General features: G+C 36.3%; 1 protein-coding gene across 3 annotated transcripts in view; it reads right to left on the bottom strand.

Annotated features, from left to right (window-relative positions):
• Nucleotides 1-3,389: 3,389 nt before the first annotated feature.
• The window catches only part of SS18 (SS18 subunit of BAF chromatin remodeling complex), a 42,967-nt gene continuing 24,815 nt past the window's right edge, over nucleotides 3,390-21,541 (bottom strand). The window contains exons 6-11 of one of the 3 annotated variants that reach the window (XM_058832615.1): nucleotides 13,979-14,146; nucleotides 13,157-13,261; nucleotides 10,886-10,978; nucleotides 10,028-10,150; nucleotides 7,266-7,399; nucleotides 3,390-5,133 (exon numbers count right to left, since the gene is read on the bottom strand). In XM_058832615.1, coding sequence (XP_058688598.1) covers nucleotides 5,107-5,133; nucleotides 7,266-7,399; nucleotides 10,028-10,150; nucleotides 10,886-10,978; nucleotides 13,157-13,261; nucleotides 13,979-14,146 — 650 coding nt within the window. In that variant the 3' untranslated portion in view covers nucleotides 3,390-5,106. The remainder of the gene's footprint in view (nucleotides 5,134-7,265; nucleotides 7,400-10,027; nucleotides 10,151-10,885; nucleotides 10,979-13,156; nucleotides 13,262-13,978; nucleotides 14,147-21,541) is intronic. The other 2 variants (XM_058832616.1, XM_058832618.1) reach the window with 2 other exon arrangements.

Here is a 21,541-nt window from a genome sequence, read left to right on the forward strand (position 1 = left end):
GCATCTTGCAAGACTGAAGTGTAAGTATTTTGCTATTCACATTATTTTCGAGATGTATTTCACCATGGCAAAAAAATAGCCTTCTGAATAGAACGTTGCTACCCAGTTCAGCCTCAGTTTGATTCTGGAATATACACCAACAGTCTTCTGCTAGTGATGCCCACTTCCAGGTTCTGCAGAGTGACATTCTAAATGTGACAATTATAAAAAAAAATCAAAATATACTCCCAACATTTATTGTCAAGGCACCAACAGAAAAAATATATTCTACACTCTAGAATGCTGCTAATTGCATAAAGCTGTAAAGCATGAGGTTTTAACATTCTTTCAAATTCAGCTTTTCATCTGCCCTAATTTAATTGTTCACGTGAAATGAGGTTGCAGCGAAGTGAGGGTCAGGCTTTACTCCCAAATCACAGGAGACAGGACAAATTGCACATGGGGAGGTTTACATCTGATATTTGGAAAAAGTTTCTTTTCCAAAAGGGTTATCAAACATTGGAACAGGCTGCCCAGTGAAGTGGTGGAGTTGGCATCCCTGGATGTATTTAATAGACATGGCACCTGGGGACATGGGCTACTGGTAGACTTGGCTGTGCTTGCCTAATGTTTGCACTTGCTGGTCTTAAAGATCTTTTCCAACCTAACCAATTTTACATTATTGTACATCTATCCAATTCATTTTTTAATCCTACTAAACCCATGGGATTGAGTCTGCAGTTCTGCGTGCCATAAGAAGCATTTTATCAATTTCAAAAGTGTTGTTTTTAATTTTGGTCATGTTGTCTGTACTCTTACAAAAATTAAACTGCTATTTACTGCTGGTTTACATACTGACATTTGAAATAATCCCAAACATACTGTATTTGTCCTCGGCCATTTGTTACTCACCTTTTACATGAGCTATCTTTTTGATGTGGGACAAGGTTGAACACAGTAATTCTGAACTGAAAAAATGGTATTTTGTTAAGCATTCCATAGCACAGCTTTTTGAGTATTTTGGTAGCACTGTGAGTCCTGACACCCATTGAACAGAACTTTTCCTGTGCTAGCTGCTGGAATACTCCTGACAGCTGAATAGCTGGGCATGGGTAAAAAGGAATTATCTCACCCAGTACTGTATTTGTAAACATCAGTAATTTCTAAAGTTCTGCTATGTATGTTACATTTCCAGTTTTAAGTCCTGCATAATCTCACCACTTCCACCTCATGTTGTTATCAAAATACCCTTTTCTCCAATTTAAGTGTTAATCAGTGATCAACAGAGCGCCAGCAAAACTTACTACCAATCTCCTTCACTTACGATATTTAGCATTTATTCTATTCTCCTTTGCTGCCTTATCCCATTCCTAGTGCTTCACAGTCAACCTTACTCCATGCTTTATTTTTATGATAGCAGCTTCTCAGAGAACTTCATGCTTTGTGAACTTAAAGATCAATTCCATCAGACTGTGCTATGGGTTATTACTATAACAGACTGAGGGTCAGCTTTATCTTTTTTCTTTTTTAATGAGTATGTAATTTAGCTTAGGATGTCGTTTGTTTCCTTTAACTTACTACTTTATCCAGGTATCTATTCATGTCAGAAGGTTTGTTTGGCTTAATTTCACCCTTATGCTTCTGTTTTATGATACACCAATTGTTCATGTAGGGAAAGCCTGCTACTTTCTTTCTGAACTTCTTCAGGGCTTCTGGCAGAACTCTACTTAGACTTGCTGAAGTAACAGCTTCTCTTAATTTTGTAAATTTAAGTTGGTTTTTTTTTATTCTATAATCTGCTATTTTTTTATCACATTGTAGTCTTTCAGCATCCTCTGTGGTGAAAACGGTAGAAATACAACAATATTTTTGCACTGAAGTCCTTGCCCCTCTTTAATCAGGTACATTTTCTAAAAAAATAAAATCTATTACTTTACACATTTTAGAGTAATTTAGGTATGAAAATGGAAGCATGTCTTTTGCAAAATGATACATTTACCCTGCCTATAAAGCAGCACATTTGCTTCCTTATGGCCAACATTGTGAAGTTAATTTCAATTGAAACAGGGAGCCAGCTTCTCCCTTCTGCGAGTTATTCACAGAGCAGAAAAGGAAATAAAACAGCCTTAAGAGAGAAAAATACAACGACAAAAATCATAACCCTATGATAACTAAAAGTCACTGAATGCATTAACCCCTTCTCTTTACTCTTAACATTTTTATCATTTCTGCTCATATATTTGACTTGCTGTGTCAGTCCCCCTATTATTTTCTATATTCTGAATGTAAAATGCCACTTGCAACACCTTTTTTACTAGTTTCCTGTTGGCTGGATTTTATTTAATAAGGAAGACAGTAAAATGCACCTTGTATCTTGCCATTTCCTCCTGGTCCTGTCATGCACTCCTGCTTCTTTAGTTTAGGGAACACAAGTTCCTTTTTAATATATAGTTTTAGTAGAAATATTTCTGCATGGAGCTATCTCCTTTCAAGTTGTTCTTTTGGCATAGTATCAGAGGAATAAGGTAATTTTTGTCACCACCAATTAAAAAGTTTTACGAAACAGGACTGTTATAAAACAATTAAACCTTGCAAATGCAGTAGTCTCTAGGAGGGAAACCCTGGAGGAAATTCTGCTTATTAAAACTGCAATTTTAGTTTCCATTAAAAAGGAGAATAAGACAACAGAAGATGGGTTGGCAAGACAAATTATTTCTTAATGTCAGTTGAGCCTATTTCAAATGAGATAACGTATCTACACCAGGTTGGGTTCAACACATTTTTGCCTCGTCAACTCATTTATCTAATTCAGTCATCTTGATTATAGCCTCATGGACCTTCATTTTCAGAGGAAGAATTTCTTAACAAACAACCTACACAACACGCTGATTACTGAACAGTTAATTCTAATTAACTTGGCTATGGCAAGAGAATTTTGATAAAGTCCTAGACTGCAAATAAGGTTTGGTTATTCTGGCCAAACGTCTTTAAAATCAAAACCCACAGCAGAGTCTCCAGATGAGACATCAGAGTGATAGGGATCTAATTTAAAGAAACAAATGAGAAAATTAAAATCACAAATAATTTATTCTTCCGTTAGAATTGATGGAGTACAGTTTTAAATAGCAATGAAGTACACAGTGGTGGAAAATTGGCACAGAACCTACAAGCTTTTAATTCATAATAATGTTCCTCATGCCGTATCTGTTCAAACCTTGATGTGTATTTTCTATCGACTTCAAGAAAACTGTTTTCCCTTTAAAAAGGATGCACAAATTGAAAATCTTGTTTTCCAGATATAATGTCACACTAGGAACACCAGGTTTTTGGTTTTTTTCCCCCTGAACATTGATTGCAAACTGAAAAAAACAAAATATTATTTTACTCCTGGGTTAATCTTAAGTTTTATAAATTATAAAGAGTTGCCAGGGATTCTTGAATGCATATATTTCTGCAGAACAGAATATCCATTTATTTATCTGATACATAGTTGAAGGGCAATTTCAAAACCAATTTTTTTGTGTACTATTGTTATTGATCAAGGTGCTGCCTCTCTCTCACATGCAACACTGTAAGTATTAATGCAGTTCAAAACAAAATTTGGCATTTGCCTCAAGGTTTTATACTTGATGTTATAAAACATCCCCTTGGTCTCATGTTAACCAATATGAAAAATGGGCAAACAAAAATGCCCCTTTTTCTAAAGTTATTAACTCCCAGTTAGGAAAGCTGTCCTGGTTCCGGCCAGGACGGGGTTAACTTTTGCAGCAGCCAGGAGGGGACACCTCGTTTTCTGGGGACCCTTCCAGGCTGGCTAGTGTGGGGTGGAACGGGCTCTGGTGGTGAGCACTCAACCGCTGTGAAGCCTTCACCTCCTTCTTGCCCCCTCCTGGCACTGGTATTGTTGCCGTTACTTTTGTTTCCTTATTTCTTTGCTGTTTCCAGTAAATTGTTCTCCCAAGCCGTGATCTTTACCTTTTGTGCCTCCAAATCTCCTCTCCAGCCTGCCACAAGGGAGGGGACGGAGAGCGGGCAGCAAGCGAGCGGCGGTGCGTGGTTTGGAGCGTGTCAGTGGGAACACTAAAACTGGGGAATACTGTTCCTAAACCACAACAAAAGTTTAGATAGGTTTTACAAAGTCCTCTAGGCTATATTGATACATACAAATTATTCAACTAAAGGTTAAAATACACTTATACAATACAGTCCTGTTCTCCATATTCTTTTTCAAGTTCTTTGCATATTCAAGCCAAGTAAAATTAACACTTGTCATTTTCTTTGTTATTGCAATTATTAAGAAGGATTACAGCTTGCTTATGCAAAGCTCTGACAAAACCCTTGAGAAATAAAACCCAAACGTTTATCTTGTTACCCAAAAAATGTTGCAGAAAATTGTCAAACTATGTTAAAAACAATTTTTACAAAACCGTTTCACTCAGAAAAATTGAAAAGCTTAAAAAATTCATCTTTGCACAAGACTATATTACACTGTCCTTAATAATGTTCCCATTTAGATAACTGGGATTCTCAATCTTTGTACGTGAACCCATCAGTGACATAGAATGCTCTCCATCTTTTCACTGTTATCTTTATTGTACACAATTTCAAGACTAATACAATCAAGCATTTACCATGCCCCTACCCATTTTTAACAGTAGGTTTGTTATCCTGCCCAGCCAGTAGTGTACTGTCTTGCATATTCGACACATGAAAAACATAATATACAAAATATTGCTGCTGTAAAAAGTGTGCATTTCCCCTTTCCCCCTACAAAAAAAATCTGTGGAAAAAATATTAAATTCCCATAACCTTCATAAACATACAAAGCTGTTCGCACCTCTCAGTCTGTAACAGTATATTTGACATACAGCTCTCAACTCACTGAAAATTGTTATATCACAGATTTTCTGTCCAATATTGCCATCTAGAGTAGAGTTGTGAAACTAGTTTCTGAGAATCTACAGTCTTTAACAATTAACCCATAACGACTGTGTACCATAAAACAGCCACAAGATTTTTCCAAAATCTAGATGGAATGGGAAGTTCTCATCTTGGGAAGATGTCCACAGTGCTGAGGAGACAATATGGCTGCTAATAGATTTTGCCTACCGGAATGCGAGTACTTTTTCACTGTTGATAATTTCCATATTGACCCTAAATAAAAAGCAAAATACATAATTAGACCACAAGGTGTATTTTTCTGAATTTAAAGCTGTAATTGGAAGACCATCCAAATAAACTGTGATAATAAAAAGAAACAAAAGTAAACAATGAGTAACTAGTGTAGTTTCATCTCACTACAGTTACTTTGTGCTTTAATGTAGAAGTAAAGACATAAATTTAAGGCCAGGAACCTGATTTGATTAAAAGACTATACCTTTACATTCAATAGGCTGCTGTGAAATTAGCAGAACATTATCAAAAAACCAAAGATGGGGATTAATTTTGGAAATTATTTCAAAAAAGTCATTTAAACTTTGGAAATTATTTCAAAAAGTCAAGGTCACCTAAATTCAAAGTAATTTAGGAACTAACCATGACACAGAGGTACCTGAAATCATTGATATATCAAGCATTAGAGAAAAATGGTACATTTATTTCAAAACCAAGGCACATCCTGGGGAACATGAAGAACTGGTCCACATATCCTGCGGGAGACAATTAATCCATAGATCTAATACACAGAATTACCACCCTTATTGATATTCTCTATTTCTTTTGACAGAATGTCATGTACTGCAGAGGTGGACAGAGGTGAAAGCATCAGCACTATAAGCTTACCATGATCCTTCACCCCAGGGTTCAAGGATTGCAGAAAGAAGTACTGTGTTAGGAAGTGAACACACTCCAAACTGATCCTGCCACAATTCCATGTAAAGTACTACCACAACAAGGCAGTATTTTACATTTTAGTTTCATGTTGCAATGTCAGTTATGTTCCATTATAATATAACAATCAGTCATGAAGAAGTGTTTCACAACAGCTGCCAGATGAGAATTTAAGCAGCACAACTCCTATGGGAATGGCCAGTATGAAAGAGAGGTCTTCTATAATTGAGTTTCCCAGTGGAACTTAAGATTGCACAAACTGGAGGAGCACAGCCTATCAGCAGAAAGGGTTATCCACTTCTACTACAAGGAAAGCTGGAAAAAACTCAGTAAATTGTGATTAAGTTTCCTTGATCCTATACTGGCCACAAGCAAAGTATTCTCCTGTAGCTTATTGTTTTCAGAGGAAGCTACTGGTTCAGTGCATAAACATTTTATCTGTTAAATAATTAAAACTAACTGCATCTCTAAACTACCACACTGAGACTTTGTTCCTTCTTCCTTGTCTTTTCTAATTTCTGTAGAAGGAAAGACAACTGTCCTTTAAAATCATGGGCAATTTTCACTTCCTCAGAGAAGTTTTTCTTGAAAGTTCAACTGATCTTCTACTGACATAGTAGGATTTTATTTTAAAGAACCTCAACTTTATCATTTAGTTAATCTTAACATTATTTATACCAAGGAAAGTAACAGTGTACATTTTAATGACATTTCTGAATTATACACAGCAAAAAGTTTGGATTTTTACAAGTTAGTACCTTTTACAGGAACAAAACCTGCTTCATCCTTGAATTCTAAGACAGCTTTTTTATGTGAGCCCTTCACTACAAGTCCAGCCTAAAGTTTTGGTAGTAATTGTTTGTTTTAATCTTGTCTTAGCAGTGATAGGAGTAAAGCAGTTGATTTTCAGGTCTCTTCTTTCCCATGTTCACTGCTCCCTTATACTGCTCAGAGAAAATCTGTGCAAAACCAGGTTTCATGTCTCCCCATAAGCTCTGCAGCTGAAGAACCTCAGCTGCATGCCTGAGGTGCTTTTGCAACTGAAGAGGAAGATTATGATTATGATTTGTGTTTGTGGAAAATAAATTCAACCATTTCTATTGCAAAGAAGTAATGAAAAATGGTCCACCATGAGATTTAGAAACCTCATTTTTCATATAAGTCATTCACCATAAGACTATGAAACACATCACCTTAATTTTTAACATCCAAAAATACTGCTGGGAAGGCCTCAATTAGCCAAATTGCATTAAAACTTAGCAAACACAAGAGAGAATGACTAATCACAATTCCATACAAATGATTCTTGGTAACTTGCCAAGAAATAAACTCCATGAGAATTGTACACACATACTTGGAAGACCATGTCCTAAAATTCATTAGTTTAAATGTCCAAAATCTGAGATTATCAAATGAGAGTGTAAGTATCACAACTTTCTCATCAAACAAAAGAATACCTGGTCATATCCATAAGGCCTCTGCTGTGGTGGTTGTGGTGGCCCAGGCTGTGTGGGTCTGTATCCCCCATACTGCTGTCCTTGTCCTTGTGGATAATTGGGATATTGAGGCCCTGGACCACTCTGGGAAGGGCCTGGGGATCATTAAATGAAGCAGAAAAAAAAAAAAAGAAGAAATAAAAAAAGAGTGCTTAAGATGTTGGAAAGAAGAGAATAGGAAAAACTGAATTTTACAAGTAACCAGGACTAAGAAATGTCACCACTGTGCAATTAAGTCTTTTCAGTGGCCCACCCCCCTCCCCCTGGAAAGTACCTTTGCTGCCAGGGCCTGTGCTCCAACCACAGAAACATTTACTTTTATTTATATATTCATTATTTAATATCAATGCATGTAGTTCTACATACAAGGTCACAGGACAGAGAAAAACAAAGCAAGAAATGATAAACATGAGCTCTTTCCAGGATTTAGGAAGACAGTCTCCTGATACACGCTGCTTTAATTCCAGAATTTTCTAATGCCAAGAGCAGCCAGATAACCAGCAATGTTTAACATTTGGACCTTTTTTTGAGGAGACCCGCAGTACTGTGCTGCTACAAAGTGGAGTCTCACACCACAGCAGGCAATCATGGATGGGGTGTCAGGCAAACAAGTTATATATGTATAAAATGTGAGATGTGACTAGCAGTAAAAGCTATTGTGAAATGGAAAAAAGCACCCTCTACTCCATACTCCTTTGGTAATATTAACTTTCCAGAAAAAGGCTAGGAAAACAACCCAAAACTTGGACTCCATTCTTTTTTTGTCTGTAACAGAAGTAGTTCTTTTGCAATAGTATTAGCAGTTCTTTTGAACAGTAACTTTGTTACTATTCATAGGGATTTGGCCTGTCCACCACTGGAAGCTGCATGTTACCACCATCAGGAAGCCATGTTCCAAACAAAATTATCCCCATCTCCTCCAGCACTGGAAGAGATGGCATACTCTGTATTCCAGTGTCACTCTCTACGAATCCTTTGCAGTGGATCTACTAGCTTTTTCAATACCACCCCTTGAAAATTGGGTCTCTGTTTTTCAGAGCTGAAGATTTGTAGCTCTTCAGAAATGCTTTCTTTTAAACAAACCAAGGCTTTTTTTCCCCTCCCCTCAGAAGGAACAGATGCATTTTAGCAACTGTGATTCAGTGCTAGAGAGGGGTAGTTTTAGCTACAGACATTGGACATTAAGATGACATCAGCTGGTAACTCCTTCAGTAATTCTGGATCTGTAAGAGTGGAAAGACAACCTGGAGAAGAAAAGCTCCACAGGCTATTACCATTCTCCTCAGGCCTCAAATCCCCTTGAACTATGCAGTTTCAGCTTTCCACCGAACCTTAAAGATTGATATTGACTGAGATATTGATTTCTTTTTGAAAATTAGAAAGCAATTAAATATTAAATTGAGCAAGAATACGACATCCTAGAAGTGCTGTGTTCATCTGACAAATGAACGTGGGTTTATTTATTCATGGTAATTCTTTACAGCTGAATTCTAAATATTCATTGAGACATTTCACAGAAAAAAAAAAGGAACTTCAGTAACAATTTCTACTAAAAACCAGAAACTGAAAAATGTTATTCTGTTTTATGAATTATGTTGGGTAAGTAGCTCCAAAAGATTTCCTAATCCCTTTTCTTCTAGTATTTCCTAACCTAAACTTTCAGAATAAATCAATTTTATTTCTTTACTTACAAAGTTCAAAGCAGTGATCTACATAGATCGCCACACTGATCTTCAGTCTGTTCCTATATTATATTTAGTAGAATGTAGGTACAAGTATTACTTTAGAACTATCAATTTATCCATAACCTCCAGAAGTAGAACACTTGGTAAATCTCAGTGGATCCTCTTAAAACTTAACTTTGTCTCAACATAACTGGATTTCATGTGAATCTGGAATTTATCTACATGGCAAACAAACTACTCGTGCATTTCCTCACATACACACAATGCTGAAAGGTTTAAGCCTGCAAAAGAGCTGAAAGCTAAAATACATGGAATTTATGGAATTTCAGAGATTCATTCTTCTGTGATAAATATATATGACTTTACAGTATGCAAGCAAGTAAAACTTGCTCTCCTGACACAAAGATTTTTAGAATTAATGCACCAAAATTACATTCTACTGCTTTAAGTTTCCTTTTTGGGAGGTTTTCCTTGAATCCAGGGACTTGTGGCAGAGGATTTCTCATTCCTGCCATGTATCACGAGGTTTGGACTACTAGTGCGAATTTATAAGGCACAGTGTCTTTAAAGTTACACTGTCAATGCTTACAGTCCTTTCTCTACTGATCAGTCCAAGAATTTGAAAAGAATGATTCATGTATGTTGAATGAAGTTTTAAACCAGTTTTTAAAAGACTGTTTTAACTGGCAAATCCACAGATGAAAGGGATTCTTTGTCATCTTTCTGAGTGCATTCACCCACTGAGGACAGAAAAGAGAAATCTTTCTGGGTCCTTCTAAATTACAGACACCCATTACAATGCTGTTTAGTCACCTTCAGTTTTCTGTGCTACCACATTCTCCTAGACTGTCAATAGATCTAATTCCCAAAAGACGCTGCCTTCTACGTTTTCTTGTCTCAGCCCAGTGAAACTGGAGGCACAGAGCTGTTCTGTGCTAGCCTGGCCTCACAACCTGGTCAAACAGGGATGCAGCAACACAAAACAAGAGTCTCTCTTAGTCCTTTCTGTGACAGCTGTCTGTACCCTCAGGTTCTTACCATAACCCTGCTGTTGTCCTGGGTAGCCTTGTTGGCCGGGATATTGCTGCTGTTGTGGTGGATAACCCTGCTGCTGGGGTGGTCCTTGATATGCATCTTGCTGCTGACCGTATTGCGAGTTTCCTGTAAGATCATTGCAAGAAAGCAAAAACTCATAAAGATACCTATTTTACTATTTTTTTCCTTCTAAGATGCACAGCCAACAACACAAGAACAAAATGAAAATGCAATATTGATTTCAAAAACTGAACAAAACAAAGAAAACTCAAACCAAACAGAAGGAACTCGGCCAAACAAACTGCAGTTAAAGCCAATTTTGCAAAGTTGAACTGCAGCATTTTCAGCATCTCTGCCAAACGAGCATTACATTTACTGGAACATCACAGTCATAAGATCATGACTATGCTAAATAAAATAAAAAAAAAAAAAAAAAAAAAAAAAGACAAAATTAAGGACAGCTACAAGAGCACAGACTAGCTACACAAGATCAGCAAGCTGTTTCCTAATGGCACTATAATTATACAAAATATATACACACACAAAAAGATATACAACTGAACCAACAAATTTATGTTAAAATAAAAATTTCCATTGAGGTAAAAAAAAAAAAAATCTCTAGAGTGTTTTAGTCATTTTACTGTTGTTAGAATGGCAAATTGTGGTTATATATTTTAGGTGTTTGCAAGAAATTATTCTGAAGGCTTCAAGTTCCCTGCCATTTCCAAGACAGCCAGCAACTAGTATTCTACAAGAGCTTTGCATGGGTATAAGTTGTGTTGTGCAAGAATTTCTGTTCCCGTTGAGGGTGGGGGAGGAAAGGGAATGTATGTGTGTATGTGTGTGAAGGTATATAGATACCTCCTTCGTAGTAATGTTGTGAGGAATCCTCATAAGGCCTATCGTAGCCTTGTTCAGGATACGACGGTTGCTGATAACCGTAATCATTATGACCTACATCAATTCGACAAGAGACAGGAAGAAACGTTAATGGCCTCTGAGTGAAAACCCTAAAAATATTTCATTTCTCAGAAAAATGAAAAAAAAAAATTTCAACTGGATATACATGAAAAAGAATTTTAAATTGTATTAGCCAAAGACTTATTAATATGATTTCCTTTCATATTGAATTAACATGTGACAGGGGAAAAAAAAGGCTTAATGCAGTAGTTCTAGAAACATCACAGCAAGGGATGGTCTTAACCTTCCGATAATCCTTGTTGGGGGAGTGGGGGGGGGAAGTACTTCATCTTTCACTCAAAAAAAAAATGAAAGCATTTAGGCCTTTCACATGTAAATAACCTGAATTAAATTAGAATGAACAAAGAAAGCAATTATCATACTTTGTCTAACACCTGTTCTGCTGATCTCCAATTCAAAAGCATATGCTAAAAGCAGTGTGAAATATAACAAATAAAGCTCAATGAAGTTATGAACCATTATCTACATTAAATTCTGTTTTTAAATGACAGATATGTAACACTCTCAAGGTTTTCCCTACAAACAGAATTCCTTCTTAAGGTCTTAAGAAAACTTTTCCTCTTACATTCCAGTCCTGAGCAGATTCATTACAAACAAACCTTTCTATTCAGAGACTACAGGCATCTCTGATTAAAAACCCTATACATGCCGTAAGCATCCCACCTGTTGTTTGTTTTAGTACACATATATTTTATCTTACAGACGACAAAAATATATCTTATTTCTAACTTGGTCAAGAATATATGCCAAAATTTTGTTTACATTTGAAATTAAATAATAGAAATTTGGAATAAAAATTTTACATACAAGTAAGGAAAGGAGAAAACAGTTCTAATACTCAGTGGTTTTGTTATGAGGTCTGCAACTGTACAATACATCACTGACTGAATTTTACATGCATACATAATTGTTAGAACAAGTCTTAAAATAAGCTCCTTGTATTCTATGAAAGAGTAATAATGAGGTAATAATAAAGATGACTCTTTAGGAGGAACAGATCTTAGAAATAATCTATGCTGGTACAGAGCTGTTGATGGTAACATCTAACTGCCCTTACTAAATTGCCTGTAACAATTTAGTGTTCATGCGTGAACATAAATGCTCCAAAATGAAACCTGAATAATTAGTAGTTAATGCAAATTGTAAAATAACTCTGCACATACATCTCCAGAAATTAACACATATAAGCTTATACAGATATGGCTTGATGTATCTTAAAATCAATCTGATGGAAATTAAATTCAAACAACTGTCTTGCATCCCTTTATTTGTTATGAATAGTTGCTTTGGCAATTACACAACTTTGCTTCTGATACATTTTTTAAACATTAAGATCTACCACATTTCTTGAACTTCATAAGATACCATTAAGTTGCACACATGGTTATCACAGTAGTCAGGAGTCAGCATCTTTGTTATCCCAGCCTCTGCTCAGCCTGAAAACAAGTTAATTTCAGCTTTTCTAACTTATAACACAATCCAATAGTCTTCAGCACTCCATATTCCAAGAGGTAGGAGGACAGATTTATGAAATTCAAGGTTTTAGTCTTGTCTTGAAAGCACTGAGGGGACACCTAAAGAGGATTCACATTTCCAATATCCTCAGGGCAAGGACCATTTTATTCCTATATAAATGTTAAACTGAAGGCCCATACCATGTCAGCAATAACACATTTGTGCGACTTATATGACAACTAAACACTAAGTTTAAAAAAGTATTTACAGAAAAAACTCACATCTTTTTAGCAAGTTTTTTCAGTTCAGTAAAATTTTTAATAAAAGGATATCGCCCCCTCTCTTATTGATAATAAAGTTATGACTGTTTAAATTCATCTCAATTATATTAGATATGCTAAGGAACTCTCCATTCTTTGAGAAAAACCAATTATTTCCATTCTTTTGAAATACTAAAACTGTTGTTAAGAGTTTCAAATTACATGCTTTAAGTTGCAAATTTAACTAGTCATAGTAACTTAAACTAGTAACAATTGTAAAAAATTGTAGTAACAATTCTGAATTTCAAAGGTTTTGTAAATGTGAGGTATGATATCCAATTACTATTCTTGCCTCATCCCCTAATTTTGGGCATATGACTACATTAGTATTGGGCAGGTATAGAAAATGGGAAAGTTAACATTTATGAGAGATTACCATCAGGGTAATATTGCTGGTTCATGCCTTCTGGAGGACCTTGTCCACCATGACTGTATTGGTCCCCATAATAGTCTTCCTGGCCTGAGTACTGCTGTGGTGGGCCTGAAAAACCACAACCAGTCAATACGTAAATAACTTGTTTTCTCTGTTATAAAGCCTGCTAATTTCTGATTTTAGTATGAGAAATATTTCTCAAATGTATTCCCCACCCATATTGTTGCATTACAGATAACATATGTAATCTGGTTTAGTTAAAAAAATAAGTAAATGTATCTATGTACATATACAAACACACAGTTGTTTGGCTGCACTAGACTGAGACTATATATATCAAACTTCAGTTTTGAGCTCATTTTAGGAATATGTGTATAACAAACTAAGGTGTTAAAAATAAAATTATTCTTTATTGAAAAGGACTAAAAAGAAAAAAGAAAACCAAGATCATGGAACATTGTTCCTTTTTTTGTAATTGAATGAATTCAGAACCAAGTAGGTATTCTGTTCCTTTTTTGTACCTATCATTTACATTTCAAAACAGAATTCTGCATCAGCATATCTGAGACGCATAATTTCAGGATGCATAATCTCAGAAAGAACCAAAAGAAAAAGCAAACAAACTTGTCTTCACATTTCATGGTGATAGCAGTAATCTCTTGCTGCAAGAACCACCCTTAAAAAGGGTGACAAAAAGAGTGTGCAAACAAAGTCTGTCACAAGAAATGACTTGACAGAAATTTGGTGTAAGCAAGAAAGTGATATAAAATGGTTTTAAACATGGTTATTTAAAATCAGTGTAAAAACACTGAGGTGAATTCCTACCTTGCTGTGGTGGCCTGTATGGAGGAATCTGTCTCTGCCCCATCATGTGATTTCCTTGGTTAACCTGGCCCATCATTCCCATTGGTGGCTGCTGCCCCTGGTAATGCTGGCCACCTGCCTGTGGCATGTTGTATTGCTGGGAGGGAGGCTGCTGGTGCATCATTGGACCTGCAAAAGGAGAAGCAGCAAAAATGTCAAATATGCAAAAAATTATTTATATTAAACTTTTCCAAAAGAACATGGAAACCTCAACCTTTAAAAATGGACCAAAAAAGGCTTTGCATATCCAGTGTTCTGATAAGGGTTTGTTGTTTCTGGACCTATGAAAATGTAGGTGAACAATTCAGTAATCAACTATGAAACTGAAGTCAGCCTGAATAAGGTTGCTTTTTAGATTATTTTTCTTCAAAACCACAGATTATTTTATACACACACAAATATAACTGAAACACTTTTACGACTTTTTGTTTTAAAAACTATCTTCAAAAAAAGTGTAGGTGAAAACCTGATGGTGAAACCTCGGCAAGTCATAGAAAAATTATTTAACATTTGTGATCTCCTAAGAGCATAGTTTCAATACACACATAGCTGCTGTTATATTCCATCAACAAACCACTAAGCTGTTATCACAAAATCAACAATTTTATTTAGCCTGTAAAGACAAACCACGGGAACCTGACAGGCAATAAGCTGGCATAAGCAGAAAGCCCACAGAACACAGGCTCTGCCTGACTCTGAACAGTCCCAAACAGTCTGTAACAAAAAAATCTTTCATACCAAATTGCACCAAGTTTCTACAAACCACAGGAAGAGACCAGGAAAGGTCAAGTATTGTCCATATTTTATCAACTGACAAAATCTGATTAAGGCTGTACTTGGAGAAATGCAAATTTCAGTAATGAAAACAGACAGTTAAAGAGCACCCTACTGACACCGCACAGCAATGAAAACGATGATTACACCATTTCATTATATGAGACTGCAGGTTAGACTGATATTTAACAAAGAACAGCCTCTGTGCCTCCTCTGTAGTACCACTTCAAAAAAGAGCTATTCCAGTATCAAAAACATGAGGAGGAAAAAGTTGTGACAGGGAGCTGAACTTTTTTAAGTACCAGATTTTTGTAACATATTAATTCAAACCACTTCACACATACTGCCTAGTCCATAATGGTGAAACCCTAAACTTTTTTTGCCTTTTTAAAAAATAACTTATTTTATAAACTACAAAGACAACAAGACACTGGCAGCCTCACTAAAAATTAAAACAAACTATGACATCAAACTAGCAGAGCCACTCCTAAGTGCCATCCAAGGAGAAAAAGGAAGATATCACCTTCTTTCTGTATGCTTAGATTTTTCCATTCCATTTAGTATTTTTAAATAACTAGGTGCTGAAGCACAAGCAGAAAGTCCTGAATGAAACTACAGTACTGGAAAAATACCTAGATACAGTAAAGTGACAATGGATTTATACAGGAAAGGGAATATGTAGTCACATAGATCTGTCTATGCAGAGTTATGAGGGAAAGTTAAGACAAATTAATTAATGGTATGAATTCAAATTTAGCTGAATGAATGAATGAATTTAGCTCTAATGCTAAATCCCATAAAACCCCTGTGTGATATCTCTCACTGAGAAGTAAAGTGACCTAAGCTTCATTTTCCTCGAAAGATAAATATTGGCCACTCTTAAGAAGATCCAGTTATGCTTCTGTCTTTCAGTATGGGAAGTTTCTGTGTCCTGACTTCAAAGTTTAAAAAAAAAAAAAAGGGTTAAATTCAGATGTACTTATTTTAGCTATTGGCAAAATACATTTCCCTTTCTGATCTTCTAAACAAGTAGATAATTTAGATTATTCTATTTCACTACTCCTCTCTTTGGAGGTACTGAGAAACATTAAGCAGTCTCGAAAAAAAATAGAAACTTGTTGCCATAATATTCCTAGATCTCAAGAAAGCTTGTTAATTAACAATATTAATATTAGTCACAATACAATGTGATAAAATGTGTTGGATCCCTATGGTGCAATGTAGAGATTTTCTGTTTGCTTTTTAAATTAGAACTTCATTAACGCTTTGTAGAGCCACAATGAGAATTCACTACCCTGTATCAGGCTGTGTGTTGTGCTCATAACAGACGGCCTGGCTTCCTTCCAATTTGGTTCTTATTAAGAACACACCTATAAGAACCACCACGGTCTCTACTGCCTCATGGAACATAACCATTTTATGCAGCAGTTCTGATGGATGAGGGAGCTTTGAATTTGTTCTTCCATTTGAAAAATCTAGCCTAGGAGAAAGCTACATTTATTCATCATGTAATACTTAATATGACATAAAATCCCAAAACTTAATAAAAACCTTAAGACTATTAATTCAGTATCTATTTGGATATGGAGAAACTTGAGAAGTGGGTCTGAGAAAACGTCATGAAGTTCAAGAAGTCCAAATGAAAAGTGCACCACCCGGGTTGGGGCAAACCCAGACATGAGTACGGAGTGGAGAACTCACTGAGAGCAGCCCTGAGAAGAACTTGAGGGTTTGCATTGATAAAAAGCTGGGTCTGAACTAGCAATGTGGGCCTACAACCCTGTATCCTGGGCTGCATGAAAACACATGGCCAAGAGGTCAAGTGAGGTAATTCTGCCCTTCTACTCTGCTCTAGTGTCATCTCACCCAGAGTGCTATATCCAGCTCTAGGGTGTCCAGCACAGGAAAGACACAGACCTGTTGGAGCAAGTCTAGAGGAAGGCCACAAGGATTATCAGAGGGATAGAGCACCTCTCCTGTAAGGAAATGCTGAGAGAGCAAGGAGAAGAGAAAGCTCCAGGGAGACCTCATTGTGGCCTTCCAGTATTTTAAGGGGGCTTTATAAAAGGGAGGGAGATGGATTTTTTATACAGACAGATAGTGACAGGGCAAGGGGCAATGGTTTTAAATTGAAAGTAGGTATAGATTGGATAATTGGAGGAAATTCTTCACTGTGAGGGTGGTGAGGCACTGGAACAGGTTGCCGAAAGAAGTTGTGAATGCCCCATCCCTGGATGTGTTCAAGACCAGGATGGATGGGGCTCTGAGAAACTTGGGCTAGTTGTAGCACAGGCAGGGAGCTTTCAGGTCCCTTCTAATCCAAACCATTCAATGATTCTATAATGTTTTATAATATTTGTGGCACATATTTTTATAATCAACCTAAAATACAGCTCTTGAATTTGCAACAGCCAACTACATTTGGTGAAAATCATGATCTCTTCCTGACCTGGAGATAAGACTTCCTTATACAAAGTTCACATAACTGAGCTGTAAGAGAATGAACAGTGCTTTCAAAAACTCTCCATAGAAACCCTTTTCTTTGTGAATTTCTAGAACTATTTAATCCAGAGAGGACAAAGTATCTTATCTGTACACTGTTCAAAATGCATTCAAAGAAATATTGTGTTAAGATTATCTCCATAAAATATGCAGGTACAGAATTTAACTGGTCTATATTATCAATACACATTTTTGTTTAGTAGGTGTAGGTAATTTTGAGCAGTTGAGAGAAAAAAATAACTTCTGCTCCAGCTAGTATCTCATAGGAGGCCTCATGTACAGGGAAGAACAAATTAGAGCAAAATCGGAATACTACCTAATCTTCTTGTAAATAGTGACACAATGGCAGTCTCCTGACAAGGACTTTTGAAAACTGACAACCTAGTCTTCACACAGATATGACAAACAAAGAAACAGAAATACAAACTGAAAGTGGGTCCCAGACTAAGTTAACAAATCTGAGACCGGAAGTGCAGAGGATGAAAGAGCTGCAGAAAAGTTTAGTGGTTTAAAGATGTCTCCTTAGCATTGTCCTTTATGCTGAAACTCAGATACTGGTGATAAAACGCTGTAAGAGGACAAGAATAACCACTGACATGGTTGAACCTTTTGAAGCAGAGAAGTTAGGAACACACTCACAAATGAACTGGTCACTGCTGTTCTGACTAAAAAGCTATGGGAATAGGTGGGTATGACTAAAAAGCAGCAGTACAAGGTACTGGTTCTTCAGCCTTCAAAATTACACTGGTTGTGTTGATCAGGGGTCTATTCTTTAGGCATTTCACAGTGTACACCTACATAGATGTACATTGCAACAGGTTATCCATATCTAGAGGATCAGCAAAGCCCATCATGCCAGACTTACTACAGTCAATCTCATCACTGTGTCTACTGTTACAAAAATAACAAAATATATATCACTGCAGCAGCCCTCAGCAAAACTTTTTCGCTGTTTTTCCACATGTCTAAAAAAAATGCTTGTTTTTAAGACTATGGTTTTAAGCTTTGTGAGAGCTATCTTAGAAACTATAATGTAGGGTCAATTTAACTTGACAAACACTATAGTTCAGATGTGCTTAGTCAAATGAACCACCATCCTAAAGATGTTTTAACACCAGAAGCATTTTAAGCATTATCTCAAAAGACTTTGAGGATACAAAACTTTTTTCTACTGCTAATGTATGATTCAGGCTACAAATTAAAGACAGACGACAATTCTCCACACTTGCACACTCCACAAACTTCTCATCTCAAACTGAAACATAATTTCAGGTATCATTTGGAAAAAAAATAGTATATAAAATGTCATAGAAAAAAAAATTCCTTAGATACCAACACTGCCTTTCATGTTTTACCCTAGGGAAAGAAGATGAAAGCGCAAGTTCTGTGGCAGCTGTTTATATCTTTTGTTTTTTCATGACTAAACTACAGTGTCTTCTGCAGCTAGACATCCTACACAATGCAGCTATAGCATGATGTAGTTTCAGAATGTGGAGGTAATTTTATTTCCCTTTAAAAGGATAGATTTTAAAAAAAATTTAGACTGCCCTGCTTTTTCCATAACATCTTGACTACTGTAAGTAATCAAGGTACTGAAACATAACAGTCTCAGCTTACATGGAAGTGAACAGATGGCAAGACATTCACAAAAGGTAGTCAAACATAGAAATCATTTTATCCTGATCTGCCATACCCTGAATATGTTTATATTTTAGCTAACATTGGATGCTCCTATCTGTATGTTTCTTTCTTTATGTGCACAACAAAAGAACCTGAATCTGCGCCTGCTTCATCTCTACTTTTCTCCTATCATCATGTTTGCTGGTAAGTGAAAGAGCTCTGAAATTTTAATGGAGTTTTTCCAAGGTTATATAAATGAAACTATCATTAAGGTTATATAAAAGAAACTATCATTAAAAATTTCAACACCAGATTTGACAACTGGTTTGCAAATGACTGAGGCAACATGATACTGTCCTGTAAAAGTCACCTGTAAACTAGTTCCCCTTTCCCTTACCACAGGCAACATAAAATGCTCATTCTTTAGAGACTGGGAGTTTGGCAACTTTGTGTCAAGTTCTTCTAGCAAGGAATGGAATCCCAGCAAAAGGATCTGAGAAAAGAGAAACAGTCTATTGGACCGCCATGCATAGCAAACAGAGTTTCTGAGATGCCCAGTCAACAATTTCTTGGTTCTTACTTGTAGAATGTATTAATTCTACTACTAAATATGATTCCCTGAGTGTGAAAGATTTGGTCAACATGAAAAATGAGGAATTTCCATGGAAATTTCAGGTTTCAGAAGTATTATGCCTACATCTCCCCTCTCAAAAGTCAAAAACTGGCAACACTTGAAATTTTTTTTCAACCTAAGTAGTTTACCATATTTAAGAAGAAAGGCACCCATATGAACATAGTTCCTTCCATATTAATTCAATTCCTTCTGCTTCCTATCTTTTCCAAAAAGGTAACCAATATTCCTTGCAGATGTCCCAGGCTGCTATATTAACTTTTCAATGAATAGTCATCTACAGAAACTTCCACTTAAAATATTCTGCTTTTTAAGTCCAAAATTACTAGAATTCCTCTTTTAAACTGGACTGACTATGTAAAATTCATATCATGAAAACTTTTCTTCTCATTTAAGGTATTCCTCTTGATAGCATTTTATAACTAGTGTAAATCAATGAGTACAGAGTGGATACAGGAAGTAAATCCAGCAAACTGTTCTGTTACTATGCAGATTATTTCTTAATTAGCACTTTTTCTTTTTTTCTGGCTAACACCATCTGCCTCACAAGGTGTATATACAGCAAGGTGTTTTGGTAGCAAGTGCACATAAAGAGGTTATGCTGAAGCATAATCCAAGTGTTAGAGCAAGCCTTTCTGACTGTTATGGTGGTTTTATCTATTACATAATAGAAGTATGCTTTTCCTTCCCCTAGAAGTACTGGCTTCATTCAGTACACAGTAGGTATTACTCCCTGAAGAACTTTCCATATTTTGTTTCTTCCTAATATATGTGAGATGTGATGCCTAGTCAAATACTGAAGACAGAACTATTAATTCATTCATAGGTTTTCTTATGACACCCATAAGTAATTTGTCCAAATCTTCATAATGAATACACTTTGACAACTCTATTGTAAAATCAGATGGTGCTGTAATCTTAACATCAGATTCATTCCTCTACAGATGAGGAATCCACACAGGGAAAGATTAAGGTCAAAAACATCTACTAATTTTTAACAGCCAGCTTGAGATGCTAAGACCTCATCTTGTAGAATATTTAGCATTATATTTAGCCAGTGCTGTTATTACTGACAGATGTAGTAGGATCTCTCATTTTCAGTATGGATCATTCCTGTAAGACAAAGAAAGAAAGCATACTTAGGAGTTCACAAACATCTCCTGACAAGAACACCGAGAAATTTTGGTTCACTTGTGTTTCTGAATTGTTGCACATCTGACCAGCTAGGAAATATCTGAGTCACAATCCTCTTAATCCCGATTTGTTAAACTGCACTGAGTGCATTTCATAGCAGCTCATTCTTGTTTCTTCACTTAGGTGAGAAGCCTGAAGTGGTCAAGCTTGGCTGAGACCTCTGCCCAGCCAGACTGGGGCTTGGCTACCTACCTCTAAATTTCTCATAGATTACTCTTCGTTCTCTGCCCAGCTGTCTTGGAGTCACAAGAGTGAAGTTACAAAAATACTTCCTCTAATTTGTCATCAAACTTCAATACACATCTAACAACTAAGAGTAGAAAACTGAAGTGTACTAAGCAGACCTGACTGGGAATCATCTTAGATCAAAAAAACAAACATGCCCATCTTCAGACTTAAGACTTCCTCTCTCACAGATATTTGGAACAGTATTTTTCATTTAACAGCAAATACACTTTGCTTGCATAACAGACAAGTTTCAAAGCCTTGCTCCAAAGAAAGGGGCACCTGCACTCCTACATTTATACATGACGTGCTCTGTTTACTAATCTTTTTGTGAGACATTGAAACATTTTAAATATAATTTTTAACCTGACTGCCCTCTACTTCTGTGAAACCTCTGCAAAGAACAGAACCAGCCCTGAAGCAGGCAACTTGGAATGGAAAAAGTCTCAGCCTACAGGGTCAAAACTTGGCAGAATTAAGAGTTACACAATGCAAAAGCTTGCTGTGGCTCTAATGGCTATGGAAACATTGTTCTAACCAAAGATTTTGCTCTTGTTCTTTAACCTGTAATTTGGTTA

This window comes from Poecile atricapillus, chromosome 2 (genome assembly GCF_030490865.1).
Source record: "Poecile atricapillus isolate bPoeAtr1 chromosome 2, bPoeAtr1.hap1, whole genome shotgun sequence".
NCBI lineage: Eukaryota > Metazoa > Chordata > Aves > Passeriformes > Paridae > Poecile > Poecile atricapillus.